The 27909-nt window shown below is 41.9% G+C and overlaps 1 protein-coding gene across 1 annotated transcript in view; it reads left to right on the forward strand.

The window, feature by feature from the left end:
• The window catches only part of ripk4 (receptor-interacting serine-threonine kinase 4), a 59278-nt gene that overhangs the window by 16053 nt on the left and 15316 nt on the right, over positions 1 to 27909 (forward strand). Inside the window, exons 2-4 of the mRNA XM_063050431.1 lie at positions 15204 to 15495; positions 15667 to 15812; positions 17750 to 17799. Coding sequence (XP_062906501.1) covers positions 15204 to 15495; positions 15667 to 15812; positions 17750 to 17799 — 488 coding nt within the window. The remainder of the gene's footprint in view (positions 1 to 15203; positions 15496 to 15666; positions 15813 to 17749; positions 17800 to 27909) is intronic.

Consider the following 27909-nt stretch of genomic DNA (forward strand, 5'->3'; position numbering starts at 1 on the left):
CTAGCATCTGCAGTCCTTTTTTTTTTGCATTCATGGCTGCACTGTTGCTCTCTGCAAACATACTGCACTTACACACCAAAGCTTCCATGTGGCACGGCTTCTAAAACCTGCAAGCCCTCCCCTCAGAAAAGACAGGCAAAAGTGTACAAACATTAACCACTAACCAAACCCTCGAACAATCAGATGCCTATGGTTTTCCTGCAAGTTTTACATTGGACCCGTTACCTCAGTGTGCACATGACATTAAACTTACCTATTGAGACGCCCCACGGAATAGGCCCTCCAGCCCTTGATCTGCACCGCTCATCAACCCCTGATTTAATGCTAGCCTAATCACAGGATAATTTATAATAACCATTTAACCTACAGACAGTACTTTTGACTGTGGGAGGAGACAGTGGTGGAAATTGAACCGGGTTGCTGGTACAGTATTGTAAAGCGTTGTGCTAACCACTACACCACCACTGTGCCTCCCCTGACTTGACCCTGATTTGGAAATATACCACGTGCGTACGGGGATTGGTTCAGACTCCTAGAGCTCACAATAACAGTACTCTGCAAATAGCTTCACCTTCCAGACTGCAGCAGGGCAAGGTGATAGCTTATCAATTTTTCAAGGACAAATAGAGCTATTAAACACTGGCCTGGCCAATGATCCTGAAAATTGATTAAAAATAAAGCTGTGGCTTTGTGGCAGTAGGTTGTAGGTTCAAATCTACGGGTAGATTTAGTTGTGAATACTCACAGCTTGAGTGAAGACACCCCCCCCCACCAAGAAGGAGATAGTTCCTGCTAACAAAGTAGTTTAAACACAGATTGTTTTATTTTTAATTCAGACAAATAATTCTTTACACACATTTAACACTTCCAGAGGATTTTTAATTTATAAAATATTTCAGAATTACAAACTACAAAAGATTTCCAAACACAGGTACAATTCTTATGAAGTAGAATAACATACATACCAACAAGTTGCCTGTCGCAGATGGCAAAGGTTGAGGAATGAATTCTAGTTTTCCTTTCTGTCATTCTCCTTGTCATTCTTAACAATCCCCCTGTCTTTCTGATACTTAAAACTATTTTCTACTAGATGACATAATCTGCATGTTTTACTTTTCAGATACCTTTACTAGGACAAAGTAACTTACATAGATGGTCTTAAGGGCTTCTTGTGAGAGAGATCCCAAGTATACACACTTAATGCTGTGAGGGCTGACCCCCTGCGTAACATCCCAACTTGTTACTATGTTTGATGTGCTAAGTCAGGGGTCCCCAACCTTTTTTGCACTGCGGACCGGTTTAATATTGACAATACTCTTGTGGACCGGCCGACCGGCGGGAGGGGAGGGGTGTTCAAATAGGGTTAATCTCACCTCAACGTGTCTTTTACAGTTAGGGTTGCCAACTTTCTCACTCCCAAATAAGGGACAAAAGTAGCAGTCAAATCCTGACGAAGGGTCCCAGCCTGAAATGTCGACTGTACCTCTTCTTACAGATGCTGCCTGGCCTGCTGCGTTCACCAGCATTTTTTGTGTGTGTTGACGGGATACTTCTGTTTACCCCGAGAAAGACTACCATGACCATGAAGCCTTGCGCGGGCACCTGTGTGCGCATGTGTGACGTGCACATATGCATACGTGCCGATTCTTCTTTTCCACAAATCGGTTTTGGCTTAATCTTCCTGACTACACTGTACATACATTATTTCTACTTTGTATAGGCTGTGTATTTATCATATCATTCCTGTTTTTACTATATGCTAGTGTTATTTTAGGTTTTATGTGTTATTTGGTAGGTTATTTTTTGGGTCTGGGAACGCTCAAAAATTTTTCCCATATAAATGAATGGTAATTGCTTCTTCACTTTACGCCATTTCGGCATGAAAGGTTTCATAGGAACGCTCTACCTCAGCAGGGGAAATACGGGACAAGGGTGGTCCCGTAAGGGACAAACCAATTTAGCCTGGCAAATACGGGACAGTTGGCAACCCTATGTTCAAGTTCAACAGTGCGTGACTGGGAATGAGGAAAGGTGCAGCTGACTCATATCGCTTCCTCACAGAACTGGTAGCACATGCTTTGCGGCCCGGTGGTTGGGGACCACTGTGCTAAGTGACATAACTCCTATTGTCTTAAATTTGGCTAATAGAGACAAGTCTCCTGATCACTTGACTTTACAAAGCTGTGCCTCTTACTTTAAACTGGTTGTTGCTTGCAATTTACATTATGAACTTGGGATTGATTGTACAACAAAAAGCTGAGCAAAGAGCATTTGTTAAAAACTTAACTTTATCACCAACAACTCTGACCCTTGGGAAGGTTATGCAGTTGTACTAGAAAGCTGAGTTTACCAATAAGCCTCTCGGCCCCTGGAAAGTGAATAATCATCACAGTAATTGTCACGTACCGAAATACAGTCAAACGCTTGCCTTGAATATTATTCATACAGATCGAGTAATTACAAAGTGTGTTGAGATAGAACAAGGTAAAACAGTACAGAGTAAAATAACAGCTGAGAGAGTGCAGCGCCTGTAAACAATAAGATGAATGATTATAAGAAGGAAGATTGAGATCAGGATTCCATTTTAACGTACTAGGTAACTATTTAGTAGTCTTCCAACAGTATGATAGAAGCTGTCCTTGAGCATGGTGGTAAAGACTTTTAGTCTTTTGTATCTTCTGCCTGTATTCTGGCCTATATTTATCCCTTGCTAATTTAATTTGGACAGAGGAATGGCACAGTGACCGTCTTGTTCATGGTGATTTTGAGTCTTCAGGTGTGTGCCAAAATCTGCAGAGGATTAACTCTGCCAGCTCCAAGCTGTGTCCTTGTACCCATTCAACTGTTTGGACAATGAAATGCTTTGCAAAATGGCATTCGCCATTTGGATGAGGAAAAGACAACTGGGTCCATCCTCTTCTCCCTCCGAAATATTCTGAATACACCTTGAACTGACAATCCTTTGGGATTGTTTTGAAAGGTTTGCTCCCTAGGAGTGGCCTCACTTGGAAAGTGTGAGGAGATTTAGTCCAGACACAAATGCTGGAAATCTTGAGGAACACACACAAAATACTGGAGGAACTCAGCATGTTAGGTAGCATTTATGGAGGGAAACAGTTAATGTTTCAGTGTGATGGAGTATCTGTTTATTTACCTCCGTAGATGCTGCCTGTCCTGCTGAGTTCCTCCAACATTTTGTATGTTGCTGTAAGTATAGTCCAGCTTGTCAGGATATTGTGAGTATGTTCAACCAGCCCAGTTAGGCTCAGGTTTTCTTTGTAATGGATGGTGGATAGAATCTCAGCCTAACAATGTTTTCCTGCTGCATGGTGGTGTTGTGTGCACTCCTGAGAGAGACCCATACAAAGATGGCCATGAAGATTGTTGCAATGTTGGGAAAACTGCCCCCCCCCACCCCCACCACCCCACTTCGATTTTTTTTTCTCTCTTTCCAGATGCATCTGACCTGTATCTGCAGACTATGTGGCAGGTCTCTCCCATGACTGTGACAAAGATTTTATTGGAAATGGACCAGAATTCAATAGCACAGTGTAATAACACAAGTACCTTGCACCTCATCACCAAGTCCCTGCTGGTTATGGTGAAGTCGTGCCCCACCCACACTGAGTCAAGGAAACCACAGCCAACACTTAACAGGAATGATTGAGAGAGTGGGCAAGTTGGAGCAGGAAATCTGTCGGTGTGTGCGTGACTATTGTTGACTGCTCTACTTGCGTATTTCTGAAAAGCCATTAGAGGCAATTGCATCAGATTCTGCAATACTCCTGACCTGCCCGTGGCAACAGTTGCTTGTGGGTGGGATGCGTGTGTGGCTGATCCTCTTTTGTAATGGGAAGATGTTTGTGTAACACAGATGGAGCTGTAAGGTGACAGGAGGGTTTACTGCAGTCTCCTGTGTTCAGGCTGGGTTGGTACCTTGCACTCAGTCGCCACTTTATTAGGTACACCTGTACACCTTGTTAATGCAAATAGCTAATTAGCCAATCACGGCAGCAACTCAGTGCATAAAAGCACGCACGCAGAAGCATGACTCATGACTGGAGTGACCACTGAGTCCAGGGCTAGAGAAATAATGTCCTTGGATATAGAACTGGATCACGTACCATCTAGCCTCTGAGCATCACACCTGGGATTGATCACCTACAATCAATGCTCTTTCTTATTTCTTCGTGTCATTCTGTTCTTCATTTAGATGTTAAGACATAGCAGATTTAGGCCACTTGGTCCAACTAAGAGCAAGGAACTGTTGTCTGGCTGAATGTTAAACCTGACCCCCGTTTTCTGCCTTAGAATGCATGTAAAGAAAACAGTGTCACTATATTGAGTGATATCAAACCTTCATTCCTCAGCCAGCATCACAGAAATCAATACCTGGTAACTTTGTGTTTTTAAAGAGCTCGATGTGTGCACACCAATTGCTGAGTTTCCTACAATAGACACTGCAATTCATAAAGTGTTTCAGTGACTGTGCTATCAAGTGATCTGGGATGACCTGTCACTGAGGTGCATTTTCTTTGAGTCTCGTTAAACTGTAAGACCACAAGATGCAGGAGCAGAGTTAGGCCATTCGGCCCATTCTGCTCTGCCATTCATTCATGGCTGTCTATTATCTCTCTCAACCCTGTGCTCCAGATAAAAGTTCTCCATCTGAAGTATTGTCTGCCCATTTCCTTCCTGACCCACTGACTTCTTCCAGCAGATCCTTGCCTTAGGCTTCAGCGGCTCCACTTCCAGGCCCAGCAAACAGAACTTTGAACTTCTCACTCTTTTCAAATTAAATATAGAGTCATAAGTTCCCAGAATGCTACAGCAGCAAAACTGGCACACCAATCTATCAAGTTCGTGCCATAATATGAGAAATGAATTGTGATGGTTATTCAGTTCTTATGCCCCTTGCTCATGGTTGCTAAGCTTGCTTTTTAAACGTAGCAGCTGACACTAATATGATCAAAAACAGTTGGAAGTAAACTTCCAACCAATATGGTGTTTAACTTCCTGGTCATAAATGGGATTCAGTCTTCAGTCCTTAAAAAGTAAATGGCAAGCAGTAATCAGCTTGAAGTTGAAAACATAGCTTTGCAAACAAGCTCTGTCTGTGTGAAGTAGGATGTTGCTCAGTACCACTTGAATTATTGCTGCTCTAGAGTGTGGTATAAGACAACGGGGTTGTTTAATTTGGCTTGTTTCAAAACAGACAAAGCTGACTATGTTGCTTGTTTCAAAGAAGCTTGCAGACCAGGTGGATAATATCATTTAGTATCAAATAATTGATCAATTAATGCTGGAGACTTATGTACAGTACTGTGCAAAAGTCTTAAGAACATATAAATAGCTAGGTTGCCTAAGGCTTTTGCACAGCAACATGGTAATTTTATGCATTGCATTGCACTTTTGCCACAAAAAAAACAAGTATGATAGATGAATGATGATAAACCTGATTCTGATATGGGTCTCTATTTGGACTGAGAGTGGGAAAGGGGAAGGAAGAGGGGAGGGTGTGGGAAGCACCTGAGAGACATTTTGTAATGATCTGTAATTGTTTGGAATCAAATGACCTTGTCTGGAGACTCGCGGTTCGGTGTGTCTGTACCCCTGTCACAAATATCATAGAGCTAGAGTTACTAAGACTTTGCACTATATATATTCTCTATGATGCTTTTTTAGATGTTTTGTGTAAAAAGGGCATCTGAGGAAATGAGGTGTGAAGTCACCCAAGTTGGATAGAGGGCAGTTCAGGCTTAGTGGTGCAAGGAGCATCAAGAAGCTATGAAACAAACACAGGGTGAGCTAGAATCCATTCCTCTGGCTTCAGTTTCTGTGTTGGGTGAATCGGTTGTCTGAATCATTATCATGTCTTTCTAGTTTACAGGAATTGAACCTGTTGTGTTTTGGAAATCTTTTGTGTTTTAGAAATGGTATATAATTTGGAAATTAAGATGAAAATCCTCTGATTTTTAAATGTGCTTTAAGAATGTTTTTTTTTATTTGAGTATTTATCACTGAGAAATGAACTGTGTTTTAAATTACTTTGTTAGCTGAAAGTACAGTATATTTTCCATTTTTAAATCTTTTTATTATTAAAAACCAACAAAAAATACATTAAAGTAGTCAAATTAACATATCAATATGTACAATAAGAGTTAGACTATCAAATAACTGATTAACCAAGCTAAACAGTATACCAATAATAATAAGAAAAAACAAAATGTTAAAACTTTTTTTTGGAAAAAAGGGAAAAAGAACCTCTACTAACTAAAACAAAAAAAAAACGAGAAAAAAAACCCATTGGGAGCACAACCCCGGAGCTATACGCCATACAAGCTTCCATAAAAGAAAAACATCAATCCGCCAACCAAATCCATTTAAACAAAAATCAGAAGGGGACCATCTTAATTAACTCAAATCAAATGATAGTAGCGGGCAAAAGAACCCCACCTTTTCTCAAAGTCAAATCGAGGATCAAAAGTTCAACTTCTAATTTTCTCCAAACTAAGACATAACATCACCTGAGAGAACCATTGTATCAAAGTGGGAGCAGAGGCATCTTTATTTCAATAAAATAGCCCTTCTGGCCAATAATGTAACAAATGCAATTACATGTTGGTCTGATGTAGAAATACCATGAATATATTGAGGAATTATACTGAACAAAACTAACAATTTATTAGGTTGTAAATTAATTTTAAAGCTTTAGAAATTATAGAGAAAATAGATTTCCAAAACTCTTTCAATACAGAACACGACCATGACCAAAACATATGTGTCAATGTAGCCGTCTCAGTTTTACATCTATCACACTGACTATCAATGTTAGGAAATATTTTAGACAGTCTCTCCTTTGTCAAATAGTAACGATGTACAATTTTAAATTGAATTAGAGAGTGACTGGCACAAATCAAAGAAGAGTTAACCAACTTCAAAATTTGCAACCAATCCTCTGTTAGCAAGGTCATGTTAAGCTCTATTTCCCAATCTTGCTTAATCTTAAGTAAAGGATAATTATACTGTTGTAATAGTAAATTATAAATTTTCCCAATAAAACCTTTCACAAGTATTCATTTTTGTATATTTTCCTTGGTAGGGAGAGGGGTCCTACCACTCAAATGTTGGGAGTTGGCAGTTAAGCTCACCATGGAGAATAAACAGGGAATTAATACTGTAACTACCCATTCTTCAAAGACTAGTTTATCTCCGTTTAGTGAGAATACACATGGCGATTTATATCTGATAGGGCTTAAGGTCTGAGTTTAGAACTTCGTGGTCAGCAAACCTAGTACCATCATAAAGATTAATTTGATTCATTAAATTCATTTGAAGATTATGTTTCTGATTTGAAGAGTGGCTTCAATTATTTAATTTAAATTTTTAGTTGGTTCTTGCACGTATTACAAACAAAGCAAAATCATTCTTGGTTATACATTATATCTAACAGAACCCACTATTGCAAGGATCCATGTGTGGCATAGTCTAGTCTGCTTCATAATTTCAGCCTGAGTTGAGTCTGCCCTTTGTAGAAAACATCAGAGGAGGGTAGTAGATTTAAACTGTCCAGTCAAAAAGTGTATACACAGTGACCCCTTTATTATGTACACCTGGTTGTTAATGCAAATATCTAATCAGTCAATCACGTGGCAGTAACTCAATGCATAAAAGCATGCAGACATGGTCAACAAGTTCTGTTCAGATCAAACATCAGAATTGGGAAGACGTGATTTAAGTGACTTTAACTGTAGGATGGCAGTTTTGTGCATGAAATTTCCTTGTTAATAAGAGAGGGCAGAGGAGAATGGTCAGACTGGTTCAAGATGACAGGAAGGTGACAGTGACTCAAATAATGATGCATTACAACAGTGGTGTGCAGAAGAGCATCTCTCAATGCACAACGCGTTGAACCTTGAAATGGATGGGTTACATCAGCAGAAGACCATTTTCCCTCAGAATCTTGAGGAGATTAGTGTTACACATTGGCAAGGCCCTGGAAATATTTGAAATCAAGGATGAGAATTTAAACACTCTTACGTAATGTTGAACTAAGCCGAATGTATGATAGCAGAACAACCAGGCATTCAGGGAAGTTCAAGGGTGTTTAAACAGACTGCTCCTGTTCATGAAAGATTGGTTTAATATGCTGGAGTTTTCATCAGTGCCATTAAAGGGAAAATTATAATTTGACCTTTGAGATTCAAATTCTGGAAACGTTGGGGTAGTTGGTGTGGGGGTGATAATGGAATCGCCATTTCTATCTTTGTGGAATTTCAGGATTCAAAGTAAATTTATTATCAAAGATCATATATGTCACTATTTACTACCCTGATGTTCATTTTCTTGTGGACATACACTGTAGATACAAAGAAATACAATGGAATCAATGAAAAATATACAAAAACAAAGATGGACAAGCAACTGCTGTACAAATACAAACAATAATGATAAATAAGTAATAAATAATATTAAGAACACAAGTTATAGAGTCCTCGAAAGTAAGTCCCTAATTTTGGACTGTTTAGTATTTGTAGGAAATAAATATCATTGATTGTATATAATTTCCATTTAAAACAAGGACTCTGGATCCAACTGGTATTTAGTTAGGGTTTTCAATCCAAAGGAAGTAATCGCAGAAGTATTCCCTGTAGTCTGATCAAACAAAATTTGATGCTGACTTGCAATTAATACTGATGACTAAAATCTTGATCATCAAAGTAAGTTTTAAGGGCAGAGATGCTTCGGAAAGAAGTTGAGCTTAGAGCTTTGGCTGAAACGTGGCTGCCAATGGAGGAACAATCCATTGTTGCTCCATTGGTGTGGTATTTCATTGATTCCATTATGGATTTATTGAGTATGCCTGCAAGAAAAGGAATCTCAGGATTGTATATGGTGACATATATGCACTTAGACATTAAGTTTACTTTGAACTTTGAATCCATCAATGTAGTGATCAGGAGGACAGAATAGAGCAGATATTTGACTAAGCTGGAGCACAATGTGGAATTGGGAGGACTAAGACCATAGACAATTTGGAAACGAGTTGCAAAGTTTAAAATCAAGGCATTGTTTAACAGTGGCAATGTGCTTCTACAAGCAGATGGGATGAAGGTAAGCCGGACTAGGTGTCGGTAGGGCTGGTCAGCGGAGTTAGCATAATGGTTAATAGAATTGCTTTCCAACTCCAGCCATCACTGATCGGAGTTCGATTCTTGCCGCTCTCTGTAAGGAATTTGCACATTCTCACTGCGCCTGTATGGCTTTCTTCCGGATGCTCCAGTTTCCTCCAATATCCCAAGGACAGGATTAGTGAGTTCCGGCCATGCTATTTTGGCACTGGAATTGTGGCGGCACTTGCAGTCCTTGACTGTGTTTCTTGTTGACACAAAGCAATGCACTTCACTATGCTTAGATGTTTCGATATATATGTAACAAATAATGTTAATCTTTAAATACAGGTTTCCCCCACCATCCGAAGGTAGAGTGCTCCTATGAAACGGTTCGTAAGCCGGAAGGTCGTAAAGTGAAGAAGCAATTACCATTTATTTATATGGGGAAAAATTTGTGAGCATTCGCAGACCCAAAAAATAACCTACCAAATCATGCCAAATAACACATAAAACCTAAAATAACAGTAACATATAGTAAAAACAGGAATGATATGATAAATACACAGCCTATATAAAGCAGAAATACTTTTCTACAATCATTGCCGCACTGTTCTCCGTAGCGAAAATCTCACGCAAGCGCTCTCAGCAGAAACACTCTCTCCAGTAATCTTTAAGCTATGAAGCTGCCAAATCATACCAAGTAACACATAAAAATACACAGCCTATATAAAGTAGAAATAATGTATGTACAGTGTAGTATCACTTATGGGAATCGGGAAGACAGCGTCGAGCACACTGATGATGGTGTGTTAGGCTGAGTTGTCGGAGATTGGGGTGGTGCAGTGGACCGATACTGATCCGCGAAGCATGCAGCGGTGCAGCGGTACAGCGGTAGCTAGGACGCACCCAACACATCTTTAAGAAAAAAGCCAAAATAAACAAGCTAATTAATTAGGTGCTGCCGGGCACGTAATTAATTAGCTTGTTTATATTGGCTTTTTTCTTAAAGATGTGTTGGGCGCGTCCTGGCTACCACTGCATTCTCTGTAGCAATGTATCGGTCCGTGGCCCGGGGTGGTGGGACACTGGGGTATCATCTCATCATTGTCTGTTTCCATCAGGGCAGGCAGGTCATCTTCTATGTCTGCCGGCCTCAATGTCGAAGGTCGAGGTTCATCCTCTGCTGTGGCTGATGTGGAAGGCTTGAAAAACGACAGTATGCTTGACTGCTTAGCCTCACGCATTTTTCTATCATACAGTTCTTTGTAAGCACTCAAACCATCTTGCAAGTATGCCCTAAACCTACGTATCCTTTCAAAATTAAAGTCGTACTTTTCTGCAATCATTGCAGCGAAAATCTCACACAGTTGCTTCACGTTAAGATCCTGGACGACTTCACTTTCGGTCCGTTCGCTACTGCATTCGGTTTCAATTGTTATCCTTTCCTCTTCCAATTGCATCAGCTCTTCATCTATCAGTTGTTGGTCATGGGATGCCAAAACCTCTTCAACATCATCTCGTCAACTTCCACAAGCCAAACTCACTTTGTCCTTACTTTGTTCACCACGATCAAAATGCTTAATTATGTCTAGTTTTACGCTAAGTGTAACACCCTTATGAGCTCTTTTAGGCTTTTCCGATACCTTAGAACTACTCATCTTGTTAACGGCTGCTCACAGGCATGTGTTTAAGCAATGCCAGCTAGAATGCAGTTCTGGGGGAGGAGCTTGGCTGCTTTGGGCGCGCGCCGCCTTTTCTTGTAACAGCGAAAATATCTTCTGTTAGCTAAAACAGGTAACTAATGTAGGTCTGTCATACCAGCGAGGTTTCGTAAAGCGAGCATTGGAAAAGCGGGGGACACCTGTAATTGGAATCTTTACCTTCTGTTTAGTTAAAGTAGAACCAGGGAAGTGATTAGTTGCCAAGTCCTCAGGCAACAAAAGGAAGGGTGAGGCAGGCCGAGGGAGAATTGGGGACATTGTTATTGATAATAAATAGCACTTTCGTTTCTATAAATTGCATGCATAACAGGAAACCAAGCAGTTAATGCAGCAAGGGAATGTGGTTATAGCCATTCCCATATTTTTATTGGAATGAATAACTTTCTCAATCTTACAGAACAGGTTTGAACACAAGATGCTGATAATGTATAGGTTTCTGCATTGACATACCCAGTAATGATGAAAGGAGTGTATCAGACTCTGACTCTGGTGCTCAGCTGCAGTTGCTGTGAATGTTATAGATTAATATACTAATCAATATCTTGGAGGTTTGATGCTGTTCTCTCTGCCTACAGACCATTTCTCTGCACTATTTTTACTCCATTCCCTTTATCTGCTCTTTTCAAGGGTTCATTGAGGAGAATGTGTATTATGAAGATAAAATAGGGACGGAAATGAAAATTTAGAAAGAATTGCAGATGCTAGAAACTCTTAGCAGGTCCAACAGCATCTGTGGAAAGAAAACCAACTTATGGAATAGTTTTCTGCCTAAAGCATGAATTGAGGAATCTTTGAAGACAGGTCCATATTTCCTTGAAAGTGGCATCACAGGTAGATGGAGTCATAATAAGAGCCTTTGACATATTAGCCTTCATAAATCAAAGAGTTGGGATGTTATGTTGAAGTTGTATAAGATGTTGGTGAGGCCGAATATGGAGTGTTGTGTGCAGTTTTGATCACCAACCTATAGGAAGGATATCAATAACATTGAAAAAGTGCAGAGGAAATTTACAAGGATGTTGTCAGGGCTTGAGGTCCTGAGTCATAGGGAAAGGTTGAATAGTTTAGGACTTTATTCCATAGAGCATAGGAGAATGCGTGGAGATTTGATAGAGATATATAAAATTATGAAGGGTATAGAATAGGGTAAATGCAAGCGGGCTTTTTTCCACTGAGGTTGGATGAGACGAGAACTAAAGGTCATGGGTTAAGGATGAAAGGTGAAATGTTTAAGGGGACATGAAGGGCATCTCCTTCACTCAAGAGGGTAGCGAGAGTGTGTAACTTGCTGCCAGTGGAGATAGTGGATGTGGGTTCGATTTCAACATTTCAGAGAAATTTAGATGGGTTCATGGATGGGAGGGATACGGTAGACTACAGTCCAGGTACAGGTCAATGGGACAGCACAGAATAATGTCTCAGCACAGACTAGATGGGCCAAAGGGCTCGTGTCTGTGATTTAGGGTTCTATGACTTTGAACTCTGCTTCATCCACAGATTTTGCCTAACCTGCTATGTTTCCAGCAATTTTTGTTTTTGTTTTATTAAATAGTGACCAATTTTTCTTTACTTAGTTGTAATAAATAGATCTGAATGTGGAGAGGCATTCTGAATTTCCACAGATTTCTCTTACTCCATGGGACTGTCTCCTTGCGTAAACGTAGCAGGCCATTTTGTGTTGTATTATACCCAAGTGATCTATCTTGGTCATCTCCATCAACAGTGCTGATGTGAAGAGGGTTGAGAACTTCAAGTACTTATGGACGAACATCACTAATAGCTTGTCCTATATGTCATAGTCAAAAATGCTCACCGGCACCGCTACTTCCTTGGGAAGCTAGAGAAAAGCGGCCTGTCTCCGTGAGCCCACCAATTTTTGTCAGTGCACCGTAGATCGCATCATACTAGATGTATCACGGCTTGGTGTGGCAACTGCTCTGCCCATGACAGCAAGAAACTGCAGAGAGTTGTGGACACAGCCCAGAACATCACAGAAACCAGCTGCCTCTCCATGATTCTGTCTATATTTCTCGCTCCCTCAATAAAGCAGTCAACATAATCAAAGATCTCATCCAGCCTGGACGTTCACTTTTTTCCACTCTCCCATCAGGTGGAAGCTACAAAGCCTGAGAGTGCGTGCCATCAAGCTCAAGGATGAGTTCTGCCACGCTCTTATGAGACTATCAAGCAGTTTCCTGGTATGATGAGATATACACATGACCTCACAATCTACCTCATTATGACCTTGCACCCTATTCTGTACCTGCACTGCCCTTTCTCTGTAGCTGTTACACTTTACTCTGTATCTGTTATTGTTTTACCACAATGTAGTGTATGAACAGTATACAAGACTGTACTTTGGTACATAAGACAATAATAAACCAATTCCAATCGAAGGTAGTGTAAGCAATATTTTGGCAGAGTCTAGCATTAACCTCCCCTAGAATGCGCCTAAATGGGGAGGACCTGACAGTCATTTCGATCTTAGTGGCTCATTCTTTCTTTCTATTTATTTACTTAGAGATGTAGCGCTGAATAAGCTTTTCCGGCCCTTTGAGCTGTACCACCCAGCCATCCCCGACAACCTGATCTAACCACGGGACAATTTACAATGACCAATCCACCGACCCGGTATGTCTTTGGACAATGGGAGGAACTTGGAGCACCCGAGGAAAACCCAAGCATTCCACGGGGAGCACTTACAGAGGACACCGGGATTGAATTCTGAACTACAATTCTCTGAGCTGTAATAGCGTTGGACAGGCTGATAGACTAGCGTGGCACCCATGTCGACAGAGGCAATGCTGCCTGACAGTGAACATTCCCTCACAGGCCAGTGCAGAAGAGAGAATACACTGCTTTGCACAGCTTAATGTACTTGCCCAATGAGCCACAGGTCACGTATGCTGTAGTAGAAGCACGTTTACACAGTACAAAATCCAAATTAATACTGTCTTTGGTAATCCATTCAGATTAATGAATTCCAGCATGCGTTACATTTTCAGTGATCCTCTGAATGGTGAACAGTGCGGTAGAGGAAGAGGTCCTCCAAGTCTGTCAGAGGAGTGTCATTGAGAATATCTAATTTTGTGTCTACTAGTGCTGTTGAATTAAGTCATTGCATCCATTTTCTTAATCTCTCTTAATATCGGAACCTTGGTAAGGAGTATAATTAACCACTGTAAATTAACTTTGACTCCTTGGCCACTTGCCTGGAATAAAAAGGGTATGTATGGAATGCAATTGCAAAGAAAGCACACCGGCAGCTGTGCTTCATTAGGAGTCTGAGGAGATTTAGCATGCTACCAAAGACTCTAACAAGTTTCTACATGTGTACAGTGGAGGGGATTCTGACTAATGGTATCCCCTCCTCATATGAAGGTCCAATACACAGGATTGAAAAAAGCTGCAGAGGGTTATAGGCTCGGCAAGCTCCATCGTGCGTCCTGGCCTCCCCACCATTTAGGATATCTTCAAAAAGCGATGCTTCAACGAGACAGCATCCATCTTGAAGAACATACCACCGTCTTTTCATTGCTCCATCAAGAAAGTACAGGAGCCTGAAGGTGTATGCTCAATATTTTTGGAATAGTTTCTTCTCCTCTGCTGATTTCTAAATGGTCCACGAGCCCATGAATACTAGCTCACTATTTTGCTGTCTTTTTGAACTATTTATTTCTTATCGTAACGTGGTATTTTTATTATGTATTGCATTGTGCTACCTCTGCAGAACAACACACTTCACCGTGTATGTCAGTTTTAGTAAACGTGATTCTGTGAGAATAAATTGCAGGAATACAGGGAAATTGGAACAGGTGGAATGGGACTGAACTGTTGGGAGTTGATATGAACCTGATTGGCCAAATGGCTGCTTTCTATGGTGTAATGATTTAATGAGGAAGAAATATTTCTTCACAGGAGCCATGTGCAATCTGATCTTATCCTGAAAGGTCTTTTGTTACCATTTGCTTTACCAATTGAATGAGTTTTTTTCTTCATTTGTCCAATCTGGTCATTGAAACGTCTTTAATATCTCAAGTGGATCAATTCTTAACCATTAATCTAGGGAGTATCCCCATGTTATTGTGACCTGTCTTTCTCTATTAGGACTTCAGTATCCTAGTCAATCTGAGTCACGTCATCCTTTGGGCAATACATCCTGTGGGTTAGTCTGTTGAACGTCACAGTCTGGGTTGTACTTGTCCAAACTAACCAAGACAAGTTAAACCAAAGGAAACTTGTTCACTTCAGTTTGATTTGGGACTTTGGAGCTTGGCACTTTGTCCAAAATTGGTGAGTTGCTGCTCTACCGACATGATTCCACTGGAGCTCTTGCTGATCAATTTTTCTTCTCTCTTCGTGTTGATAGGGAGAATGCAGAACTGCTGGAGGAAGCCAAGAAAATGGAGATGGCAAAGTTCCGCTACGTGCTCCCAGTTTACGGTATCTGCAAGGATCCAGTGGGACTAGTCATGGAGTACATGGAAACTGGTTCATTGGAAAAGTTGCTAGCCTCGGAAATACTACCCTGGGAACTACGCTTCCGTATCATTCATGAGACAGCAGTGGGCATGAACTTCCTTCACTGTATGTCTCCACCTCTGTTGCATTTGGATCTAAAGCCTGCAAACATACTGCTGGATGCACACCACCACGTCAAGGTAAGTGATCAGATTTGATTGATTCGAGTCGAATCGTTTTCTAATCACTGTTTTTTTGGGTGACCCAGTTCCATTCATGTATGACGAAGGATTGCCATGAGTTTCATTCACTTTTTATGAAGTCTATGGGGAGTTTGTTTTCTGATACATTAATCTCTTTCCTCTGAATAGATCTCAGATTTTGGGTTGGCAAGATGGAATGGATTGTCTAACTCACAGGACATCAGCATAGATGGTTTCTGTGGTACAATCGCATACTTACCTCCAGAACGTCTCCGACAGAAGAGGATTTCTGATATTAAACATGATGTCTATAGGTGAGACATTTTTATACAAACGCATAAAACCTGTGGGTCACAAAAATTGGATGTCAGTGCTCATAAACCCTAGAGATTCTGCAAAAGCTGGAAATCTTAAGCAACACACAAAATGCTGGAGAAACTTGCCAGGTCAGGCAAAATGTATGAAGGGAAATAGCTGACATTTCGGGCTAGGATGTTTCATCAGGAAGGGTCTTGTCCCAAAACTTTGACTGTTTATTTCCCTCGATACATTTTGCCTGATTTGCTGAGCTCTCCTGCATTTTGGATGTCAGTGCTGGCACTTTGTCTCAGCTTCATTGTTCTAGTTGCAGTTGAGCTGAGTACTTATTCAACAGGGGCCTCCTATGCAGGGCCACTGCAAATAAAAGGATATTTAAATTGGTCCTGACTTTCCAAAGGGTCTGTTCGTAGGCCTTAGTAAACTTCATCATAAATTCCACTAAATCTTTCTCAACAAGTTATGGAGTTGTTATTAATTAACTGAGAGATGCCAGTTTAGTTTGAGATTATAAGACATAATACATAGGGGCAGAATTAGGCCATTTAGCCCATTGAATCTGTCTGCCATTAATTATATGACATCCCTATAATTGAGTTAGAGGTAGATGGATTCTATTGCAAACAAAGTATTTACAGAGTAAATTAAATCTATATAAAGAGTAGTGAAAAAAGCTATAAGACCATGACATGTAGAAGCAAAATTAGACTTTTCGGCCCATCAAGTCTGTTCTGGCATTCCATAATGACTGATTTATTATCCCTGTCAACACCATTTTCTTGCCTTCTCCCTGTGACCTTTGACACCCTTATTATTTAAGAATCTCTACTTTAAGTATACCCAGTGACTTGGCCTCCACAGTCACCCATAGCAATTAATTCCACAGATTCAACATCCTCCAGCTGAAGAAATTCCTCCTGATTTCTGATCGAAAGGGGCATCTGTCTATTCTGAGGCTGTGCCTTCTGGTCCTAGATTCCCCCACTATAGGAAACATCCTCGCCACATCCACTCTATCAACGCCTTTCAATATTCAATGGGTTTTAATGAGATTTCTCTCTCCTGCCCCCCCCCATCCCCCCACCGTCCCATTTTTCTAAACTCCAGTGGGTACAGGACCAGAGCCATCAAATACTCCTCATATGTTAATGTTGTCATTTCTTGGATCACTCTCCATTGCCAACACTTCCTTTCTTGGATAAGGGGCCCCAAACTGCTCACAACAGTCCAAGTATGGTACCGTAGTACAGTAACTCCTCCCTGTCACAAGACTAATTTCTCCTGAAAACTGCACCAGATGAAGAGTTATTAGGAAGACAGGTCTTTTCCACATTACAAACCTGTGAATTATGTTTGGGAGACCAGTGGGTTGGATTTGCAGGGTGCAGTGAGGCTGCAGGCATTTTCTGCTGTGTGGGAACAGGGCATTACCTCCCTCTCCCCTCTTCACTTCTAATCCCTTCCCAAGCCACAACACTTGTGTGCTGGATCGAGCCGAGTGGAGTCAGGAGCACCGAGCAGGTTTGTTCCCCGGGTCAGTGATACGGGCTGGCAGCCACTCTTTGGCTTTCTCACCACAGCTGTTTCTCTGATCCTCTCCTACACACCGTCTCTGGCCAGTGCCGACTTAGACAGTTCAGCTTACGAGTGACTGTCAGGAATGGAGCCTATTTGTAACGTTAAATTTGTGTGTCACAGTGGCATGGTTGACACGCTTTACAGATGGTGAAATTACTCGATCACCTCTGCTTTAGCTGGTGAAATATAACATCTGTCTAGTTTGTATGTAACAATATTTTGTGCTGTACAATAACAACACACCAGTCTAGTCAAAAAATGGAGCCTCCTCGATGATTGTAAATTAACACCAAATTCTTAAGAGTTCTGTGTGCTTCTTGGAGTTCTCCAATCATTTTCTCTTTATTTGTTGCAGTTTTTCCATCGTCATCTGGGGAATTTTAGCACAGAAGAAGCCCTTTGCAGGTATGTATTGTGGATGGGTCCCAATCCCCATAGGCATCTCTGAGTATAAAAGACCCTTTCATTCACCCATGGCAATCAGCTTTATAAAAATAAGCATAATTAAGTAAACCATGTTATCAGCCATCCTAGTACCAACACTGAGCTTTATGTTAATGTGCCTTTTCTCATTGTTTTGGTGTCTTGAGTGATACAAGGATATAGACAAAACTTGAGGATCTGAGTTATAGGGAAGGGTTGAATGGATTAAGACTTTACTCCCTAGAGCGTAGGAGAATGAGGGGAGATTTGATGGAGGTTTTAATGCAAGCAGGGTTTCTCCACTGAGGTTGGGTGAGACTAGAACTAGAGGTCATGAGTTAAGGGTGAAAGGTGAAATGATGAAAGATGATGCTTCACTCGGAGGGTGGTGTGATGTGGAACGAGCTGTTAGTGGAAGTGATGCATGTGAGATCGACTTCAACATTTAAGAGAGGTTTGGATAAGTACACGGATGGGTGAGGTATGTGGGGCTAGGGCTCAGCTGTAGGTCGATGGGACAAGGAGAATAAAGTTTTGGCAAGGGCTGAAGAGCCTAATTCAGTGCTGTAGTGTTATATGGCTCTGATAGCCCTTTTATTATTTTTCATTAATTTAAGATTAGTTATTACCTTTACTCAGACTCCTTTGGGTTCCTACTTCATGACAATAATTTGTCTGCATTCAGTTCTTTGCTTGTATTCCGTATTTCCTTACAATATAGGAGGCTCTTCGGTGCACCAGGTCTGTGTGTCATCTGCCATACACTTTCCCCATTCAGAGTAAATTTATCATAATACACCATACACAACCCTGAGATTAATTTTCTTGCAGGCATACACAGCAAATGCAAGAAACAACAGACAAGCAACCAGTGTGGCGGGGGGCAGGGGGCACAACAAACTGTGCAAACACAAAAGAGAGAGGGGAAAAAAAAGCAATAAATATCGAGAAAATAAGATGAAGAATCCTTGAAAGTGAGCCTGTAGTTTGTGGCGAGTGAAGTTATCCCCCCTTGTTCAAGAGCCTGATGGTTAAGGGGTTATAACTGCTTCTGAACCTGGTTGTGTGGGTCCTGGGGCTCCTTTACCTTCTTTCTGATGGCACCTGTGGGAGGAGAGCATGTTCTGGGTGATGGGAGTCCTGGATGATGTAGACCTCTGGTTTTCTGTACCTGAAGTCAATAATCAGCTTCTTGGGCTTGCTAACATTGAGTGAGAGGTTTTATTGTGGCACCACCCAGCCAGCTTTTCCATTCCCTGCATTTCCATTTCAACTCCACTTCAGTGTACATGCAGCCTTCAGTCCTTCTTGCATTACTTTCTTGATGTCATTTTCTTCAGGCCAGGATGGACTCATTTCTGATTCTAATTTTATCATAGTGTTGGCGTGTGGCCAAGTGGTTAAGGTGTTGGTCTGGTGATCTGAAGATCGCTAGTTCGAGCCTTGGCTGAGGCAGCATGTTGTGTCCTTGAGCAAGGCACTTAACCACACAGTGCTCTGCGACGACACCGGTGCCAAGCTGTATCGGTTCTAGTGCCCTTCCCTTGGACAACATCGGTGGTGTGGAGAGGGGAGACTTGCATCATGGGCAACTGCCGGTCTTCCATACAACCTTGCCCGGGCCTGCGCCCTGGAAACCTTCCAAGGTGCAAATCCATGGTCTCACGAGACTAATGGATGCTGATAATAGAGCAGAAAACACACAAAAGTCCTCTAGGTGTGAATGTGGCACAGAAGCAAGAGGCAGTTTTCTTGTCAGTTAAGTCTTAATGACAGTTCAGTAGACTTCATGCTCTTTACTCTTCTGTGCCATCTCATGGATCACATTTGTCATCTTCCCCATAAAATGGAAAAGTGGGAGGAATAGATTTCATAGTGTTAATGGGGGAGTGGGCATGTAAGAGAAGGGCTGAATAGCCTCCTATATGGCAAGAAAATATGGAACATCACTGCCTGACTTACTGAGTATTTCCAGCATTTACTGTTTATATATAAGACCATTAGGAGTTGGAGTTGGAACTGAATGAACTCCAGATCATTCAGGAGGCTGAGGAGGAGGTAGATAGGACATGTAGAGAGGTAGTTACGCTCAAGGTGCAGGACACAGGAAACTGGATGACAAGAAGGGGAAAGGGGTTGAGGAGCCAGTACAGAGTACCATTGTGGTCGTTGCCCTCAACAACAGACATATCACTTTGGATGCTGCTTTGAGGGGCAGAGGGTTGACTTAACAGAGGAAAGTCAGTATGGTCAGGCCTCTGGCACCGTGTCTGCCCCTGTGACTCTGAAGGCGGGGAGGAAGAGGTATGTTGTGGTGATAATGGATTCATTAGTTAGGGGCACGGACAGTAGGTTCTGTGGATGAGAACGAGATTCCTGGATGGTATGTTGCCTCCTGGGTGTCAGGATCCAGGATATCTCAGATCAAGTTGTCAGCATTCTTAAGTGGGAGAGTAGACAGCCAGAAGTCGTGGTCCACGTAGGTACCAATGACTTGAGTAGGATAAATGATGAGGTTCTGCATTGGGAGTTCGGGGAATTAGATGCTAAGTTAAAAGGGCAGGACATCCAGGATTGTGATCTCAGGGTTGCTAGCCATGCCATGTGCTCGTCAGGCCAGAAATAGGAAGATAATACAGTTTAATACATGGCTAAGGTGTTGGCGTAGGAGGGAGGGCATCAGATTTTTGGATTATTGAGCTCTCTTCCAGGGAAGGTGGGACCTGACAGTTTGCACCTGAACTGGAGAGGGACTAATATCCTAGCAGGAAGACTTATTAATGCTGCATGGTGGGGATTAAACTAGAGTTGCAGGGGGTTGGGAACCAGAGTGCAGGAACAGTTAACGGAGAGATTGTGGAGGCAGATGTTGGTAAGACATCAGACGAATTGAGGAATCAAAAAGTTGAGCACGGTGCAACTAATGTCTTGAGCTGTCTATATTTCAATGCAAGAAGTATCATAGAAGAGGCGGGCCATTGTGCTGAAGGTGAGGTAGCTGGTTTGCAAACAGAGGCAATTGGTAGTGAGGAGAGGCTGTTGGTAGGGCAAAATTGCAGTCAACAGGATGAGTTGCAACATAAAAGGCTGACAAGATGGACAAGGGGGAATACAGGACTGAAGGTGTTACATTTAAATGCCCGCAGTATACAGAATAAGGTAGATGAACTCGCAGTACAGTTGCAGATTGGCAGATATAATGTAGGCATTACTGAATCGTGGCTGAAAGCTGATTACAACTGGGAGCTTAATGCCCAAGGATACACATTGTATTGAAAGGACAGGCAGAGGGAGTGGCGTTGCTCTGTTGGTTTTAAAAAAAAAATAAAATCATCAGAAAGGGGTGACATAGGGTCAGAAGGTGTTGAATATTTGTAGATAGAGCTAAGGAACTTCAAGGGTAAAAGGACTCTGATGGGAGTTGCATACAGACTGTCTAACTGAAGTAAAGATTTGATCTACGAATTACAATGGGAGATAGAAAATGCATGCAAAAAGGGCAATATTACAATAGTAATGGGTGATTTCAATATGCAGGTAGATTGGGAAAATCAGGTTGGTGCTGGATTCCAGGAGGGAGAATTTCTAGAGTGCCTACAAGATGACTTTTGAGAGCAGCTGGTGGTTGAGCCCACTTGGGGATCAGCTATTCTGGAATGGGTGTTGTGGAATGAACAAGAATTGATTAGAGAGCTTAAGGTAAAAGAGCCCTTAGGGGAAAGTGATTATAATATGATTGAAATCACCCTGAAATTTGAGAAGAAGTCAGATGTATCAGTGGTACAGTGGAGTAAAGGGAATTCTAGAGGCATGAGCGAGGAATTGGCCAGAATTGATTGGAAAAGAACACTGGCAGGGATGACCACTTAGCAGCAATGGCTGGAATTTCTGGAAGCAATTCGGAAAGCACAGGATATATACATCCAAATGAGGTAGAAATATTCTAAAGGAAAGATGACACAACAGTGCTAACAAGAAAAGTCAAAGTCAACATAAAGCCAAAGAGGGCATATAATAGAGCAAAAATTAGTGGGAAGTTAGAGGACTGGGAAGCTTTCAAACACCAACCGAAGCTAAGCAAAAAGTGATTGAGATGATAAAGATGGGATAGGGAAATAAGCTAGCCAATAATATTAAAGATATCAAAAGTTTCAGATACATGGTGTAAAAGAGAAGTGAGAGTCGATATCTGACTGCTGGAAAATTATGCTGGAGAGGTAGCAATGAGGGACAAAGAAACAGTGGATGAACTGAATAAATATTTTGCATCACTCTTCACTGTGGAAGGTATTAGTAGTATTGTGGATGTTCCAGGTGTCGGGGGCATGAAGTATGTAAAGTTACCAATACTAGAAAGGGTTCTTGCAAAACTGAAAAGTCTGAAGGTTGTTAAGTCACCTGGACCAGATGGTGGATACCCCAGGGTTCTCAAAGAGGCGGCTGAAGGGATTCTGGAGCCAATAGTAATCAATAGATTCTGGAATGGTTCTGGAGGACTGGAAAATTGCAAGTGTCCCTCCGCACACTTCAAGAACGGGGAGAGGCAGAAGAAAGGAAACTATAGGCCAGTTAGTTTGACCTCAGTGGTTGGGAAGATGTTGGAGTTGATTATCAAGGATGAGGTCTCAGGTACTCGGAGACACATGCTATAAAGTAGGCCGTATTTAGCATCGTTTCCTCAAGGGAAAATCTTACCCAACAAATCTGTTGTAATTCTTTGAAGAAACAACAAACAGGGTAGACAAGGTTGTCAATGTTGTGTTCTTGGATTTTTTTTCATAAGACCTTTGACAAGGTGCCACGCAAGGTTATTTAACAAGTTAACAGCCCATGATATTACAGGAAAGATACTAGCATGGATAAAGCAGTAGTTGATTGGCAGGGGGCAAAGAGTGGGAATAAAGGCCGCCTTTTCTGGCTGGCTGCTGGTGACTAGTGGTGTCCCTCAGGGGTCTGTGTTGGGACCGATTGTTTTTATGCTATGTGTCAATGATTTGGATGATGGAATTGATATATGAAGATGGGTGGAAGGGCAGGTAGTTTTGAGGAAGTAGAGAGGAACCAGAAGGACTTACACAGATTAGGAGAATGGGCAAAGAAACATCAGATGGAATACAGTGTCGGGAAGTGTACGGTCATGTCGTTTTATAGAAGAAGTGAAAGGGTTGACTATTTTCCAAATGAAGAGAAAATACAAAAATCTGAGGTGTAAAGGGACTTGGGAGTCCTTGTGCAGGATTCCCTAAAGGTTAACTTGCAGGTGGTGAGGAAGGCAAGTGCAATGTTAGCGTTCATTCCAAAAGGACTAGAATCTAAAAGCAAAGGTGTCATGTTGAGACTTTATAAAGCAATGGTGAGGCCTCACATGGAGTATTGTGAGCAGGTTTGGGCTCCTTATCTTATGTGCTGAAACTGGAGAGGGTTCAAAGGAGGTTCATGAAAGTGATTCCAGGATTGAATGGTTTGTCATATGAAGAGCGTTTGATGACTCTGGGCCTGTTTTCCCGAGAATCCAGAAGAACCTCATTGAAACCAATCGAATGGTGAAAGGCCTTGATAGACTGGAAGTGGAGAGGATGTTTCCTATGGTGGGAGACTTTAAGTCGAGGGGACCCAGTCTCAGAATACAGAGGCGTCCTTTTTGAATGGAGATAAGGAGGAATTTCTTTAGCTAGAGAGTGGTGAATCTGTGGAATTCTTTGCGACAAGCAGTTGTAGAAGCTAATTCTTTAGTATATCTAAGGCAGAGGTTGATAGATTCTTGATTGGTCAGGATGTGAAGGGATACAGGGAGAAGGCAGGAGAGTGAGTCTGAGAGGAAAATTGGATCAGCCATCATGAAAATAGTAGTAGTGAGGTCGGAGATGGTATTAAACAGGAAATTAGAAATGTGTGCAATAAAGGAACAGCAGTTATAATGGGTGACTTCAATCTACATGTAGACTGGGTGAACCAAATTGGTAAAGGTGCTGAGGAAGAGGATTTCTTGGAATGTATGCGGGATGGTTTTTTGAACCAACATGTCGAGGAACCAACTAGAGAGCAGGCTATTCTGGACTGGATTTTGAGCAATGAGGAAGGGTTAATTAGCGATCTTGTCGTGAGAGGCCCCTTGGGTAAGAGTGACCATAATATGGTGGAATTCTTCATTAATATGGAGAGTGACATAGTTAATTCAGAAACAAAGGTTCTGAACTTAAAGAGGGGTAACTTTGAAGGTATGAGACGTGAATTAGCTAAGATAGACTGGCAAATGACACTTAAAGGATTGACGGTGGATATGCAATGGCAAGCATTTAAAGGTTGCATGGATGAACTACAACAATTGTTCATCCCAGTTTGGCAAAAGAATAAATCAAGGAAGGTAGTGCACCCGTGGCTGACAAGAGAAATTAGGGATAGTATCAATTCCAAAGAAGTAGCATACAAATTAGCCAGAGAAAGTGGCTCACCTGAGGACTGGGAGAAATTCAGAGTTCAGCAGAGGAGGACAAAGGGCTTAATTAGGAAGGGGAAAAAAGATTATGAGAGAAAACTGGCAGGGAACATAAAAACGGACTGTAAAAGCTTTTATAGATATGTAAAAAGGAAAAGACTGGTAAAGACAAATGTAGGTCCCCTGCAGACAGAAACAGGTGAATTGATTATGGGGAGCAAGGACATGGCAGACCAATTGAATAATTGCTTTGGTTCTGTCTTCACTAAGGAGGACATAAATAATCTTCCAGAAATAGTAAGGGACAGAGGGTCCAGTGAGATGGAGGAACTGAGTGAAATACATGTTAGTAGGGAAGTGGTGTTAGGTAAATTGAAGGGATTGAAGGCAGATAAATCCCCAGAGCCAGATGGTCTGCATCCTAGAGTGCTTAAGGAAGTAGCCCAAGAAATAGTGGATGCATTAGTGATAATTTTTCAAAACTCATTAGATTCTGGACTAGTTCCTGAGGATTGGAGGGTGGCTAATGTAACCCCACTTTTTAAAAAAGGAGGGAGAGAGAAACCGGGGAATTATAGACCTGTTAGCCTAACGTCGGTGGTGGGGAAACTGCTGGAGTCAGTTATCAAGGATGTGATAACAGCACATTTGGAAAACGGTGAAATGATCGGACAAAGTCAGCATGGATTTGTGAAAGGAAAATCATGTCTGACGAATCTCATAGAATTTTTTGAGGATGTAACTAGTAGAGTGGATAGGGGAGAACCAGTGGATGTGGTATATTTGGATTTTCAAAAGGCTTTTGACAAGGTCCCACACAGGAGATTAGTGTGCAAACTTAAAGCACACGGTATTGGGGGTAAGGTATTAGTGTGGGTGGAGAATTGGTTAGCAGACAGGAAGCAAAGAGTGGGAATAAACGGGACCTTTTCAGAATGGCAGGCGGTGACTAGTGGGGTACCGCAAGGCTCAGTGCTGGGACCCCAGTTGTTTACAATATGTATTAATGACTTGGATGAGGGAATTAAATGCAGCATCTCCAAGTTTGCGGATGACACGAAGCTGGGTGGCAGTGTTAGCAGTGAGGAGGATGCTAAGAGGATGCAGGGTGACTTGGATAGTTTGGGTGAGTGGGCAAACTCATGGCAGATGCAATTTAATATGGATAAATGTGAAGTTATCCACTTTGGTGGCAAAAATAGGAAAACAGATTATTATCTGAATGGTGGCCGATTAGGAAAAGGGGAGGTGCAACGAGACCTGGGTGTCATTATACACCAGTCATTGAAAGTGGGCATGCAGGTACAGCAGGCGGTGAAAAAGGCGAATGGTATGCTGGCATTTATAGCGAGAGGATTCGAGTACAGGAGCAGGGAGGTACTACTGCAGTTATACAAGGCCTTGGTGAGACCACACCTGGAGTATTGTGTGCAGTTTTGGTCCCCTAATCTGAGGAAAGACATCTTTGCCATAGAGGGAGTACAAAGAAGGTTCACCAGATTGATTCCTGGGATGGCAGGACTTTCATATGAAGAAAGACTGGATGAACTGGGCTTGTACTCGTTGGAATTTAGAAGATTGAGGGGGGAACTGATTGAAATGTATAAGATCCTAAAGGGATTGGACAGGCTAGATGCAGGAAGATTGTTCCCGATGTTGGGGAAGTCCAGAACGAGGGGTCACAGTTTGAGGATAGAGGGGAAGCCTTTTAGGACCGAGATTAGGAAAAACTTCTTCACACAGAGAGTGGTGAATCTGTGGAATTCTCTGCCACAGCAAACTGTTGAGGCCAGTTCATTGGCTATGTTTAAGAGGGAATTAGATATGGCCCTTGTGGCTACGGGGATCAGGGGGTATGGAGGGAAGGCTGGGGCGGGGTTCTGAGTTGGATGATCAGCCATGATCATAATAAATGGCGGTGCAGGCTCGAAGGGCCGAATGGCCTACACATGCACCCATTTTCTATGTTTCTATGAAATGGCAGAGCAGACTGGATGGGTCAAGTGGCCTAATTTTCCTCCTATATCTGATGGTCTTGTATGCTACAGGAGTAGTGTTAGGCCATTTGGCCCATTGAGTCTGCTCCGCCATTTCATCATGGCTGATTTATTTTCCCTCTCAACCCTGTTCTCCCGCCTTCTTCCCGTAACCTTTGACAACCTTATTAATCAATGACCTATCTCCACTTTAAATATACCCAATGACTTGGCCTCCACAGCCTTCCGTAGCAATGAATTCCATAGTTTCATCACCCTCTGGCTAAAGAGTTGGGGATTACTAGTGGGCGCGGCTCATACAGCTGGAAGGGTGTATTCTGAACTGTATGTCAATAAATAAATTAAATACCAAGGTACAGTGAAAAGCCGTGACTAGGCTAAGGTTAAACAGATGGTTTGCTAAGTGGCACAACTTGTGAGGTTGGAAGAGCCTGTTCCACGTGGTATCTCAAGGTAAAATGCAGAACAGCGTGTGACAGCTACAGAGAAAGTGCAGTGCAGGTAAACAATAAATTATAGATCATAATGGGGTGATTGTGAGGTCAAGCGTCTATCTTAATATACCGGAGAGCCAATGGTCTTATAACAGGAGAGTAGAAGCTGTACTTCAGCCTGGTGTTATGTGCTTTCAGGTTTTTTTTATCTTCTGCCCGATGGGACGGGGAGAAAAGAGAATGTGGGTGGGGTTTTGTTGTTATGAACACCAAATGCTGGCTGGGTGACCATTATAAAAAGCAAACCACTGTCCCAAGCTTATGGATACCTCAGGATGGAGGAGCAACACCTCATTTTGTTTGGGTAGCCTCCAACCTGACAGCATGATCATCGATTTCTCTAACTTCCAGTAATTTCTTCCCTCTCCCCCTTTACTCTTCTTCCATTGTCCTTACTCCTCTTTTACCCCTTCTCTTCACCTGCCCATCACCTCCCTCAGGTGTCCCTCTTCCTTGTACTTGCTCTCATGGTCCACTCTCCTGTCCTATCAGATTCCTCCTTCAGTCCTTTACCTTTTCCACCTATCACTTCCCATCTTCTCACTTCATCCCGCCACCCCCTCCACACACCTGGCACCATCTATCACCTACTAGCTTGTATTCCTTTTCATCCCCCCATGTTCTTATTCTGGCTGTTTGCCCCTTCCTTTCCAGACCATATGAAAAGTGTCAGCCCAAAATATTGACTGTTTGTACTTTTCCGTAGATGCTGCCTGACCTGCTGAGTTCTTCCAGCATTTTGTTTGTGTTACTTAGGGATGCCAGAGACGTTACCTCTGTTGCATCTTCATCTCTGTGACCCTAATCAGATCAACATCAGTTCGAGTATCAGAATCAGATTTATTATGACTGGCTTGTATGAGATGGTTTCTTATCTGCACTTCCACCAATCAGAACATCGTTTGACTGGGTGCATTCTGGATTGGTGTAGATTCCAATTGTTTTATTTGGATTCAATAATTCAAAAAGAAACAAGGATTCTGTTACATTTTTATGCACCTCATGTACTCTGGACTTATTTCCTGGCATAATTTATATATATTACTATTTAATTATTTATAGTTTTATATTGCTATATTTATACTCTATTCTTGGTTGGTACAACTGTAACAAAAACCAGTTTCTCTCGGGATCAATAAAGTATGACTATGACTATAGAACCAGA

The sequence above is a fragment of the Mobula hypostoma genome, chromosome 6 (assembly GCF_963921235.1).
Source record: "Mobula hypostoma chromosome 6, sMobHyp1.1, whole genome shotgun sequence".
NCBI classification, from domain to species: domain Eukaryota; kingdom Metazoa; phylum Chordata; class Chondrichthyes; order Myliobatiformes; family Myliobatidae; genus Mobula; species Mobula hypostoma.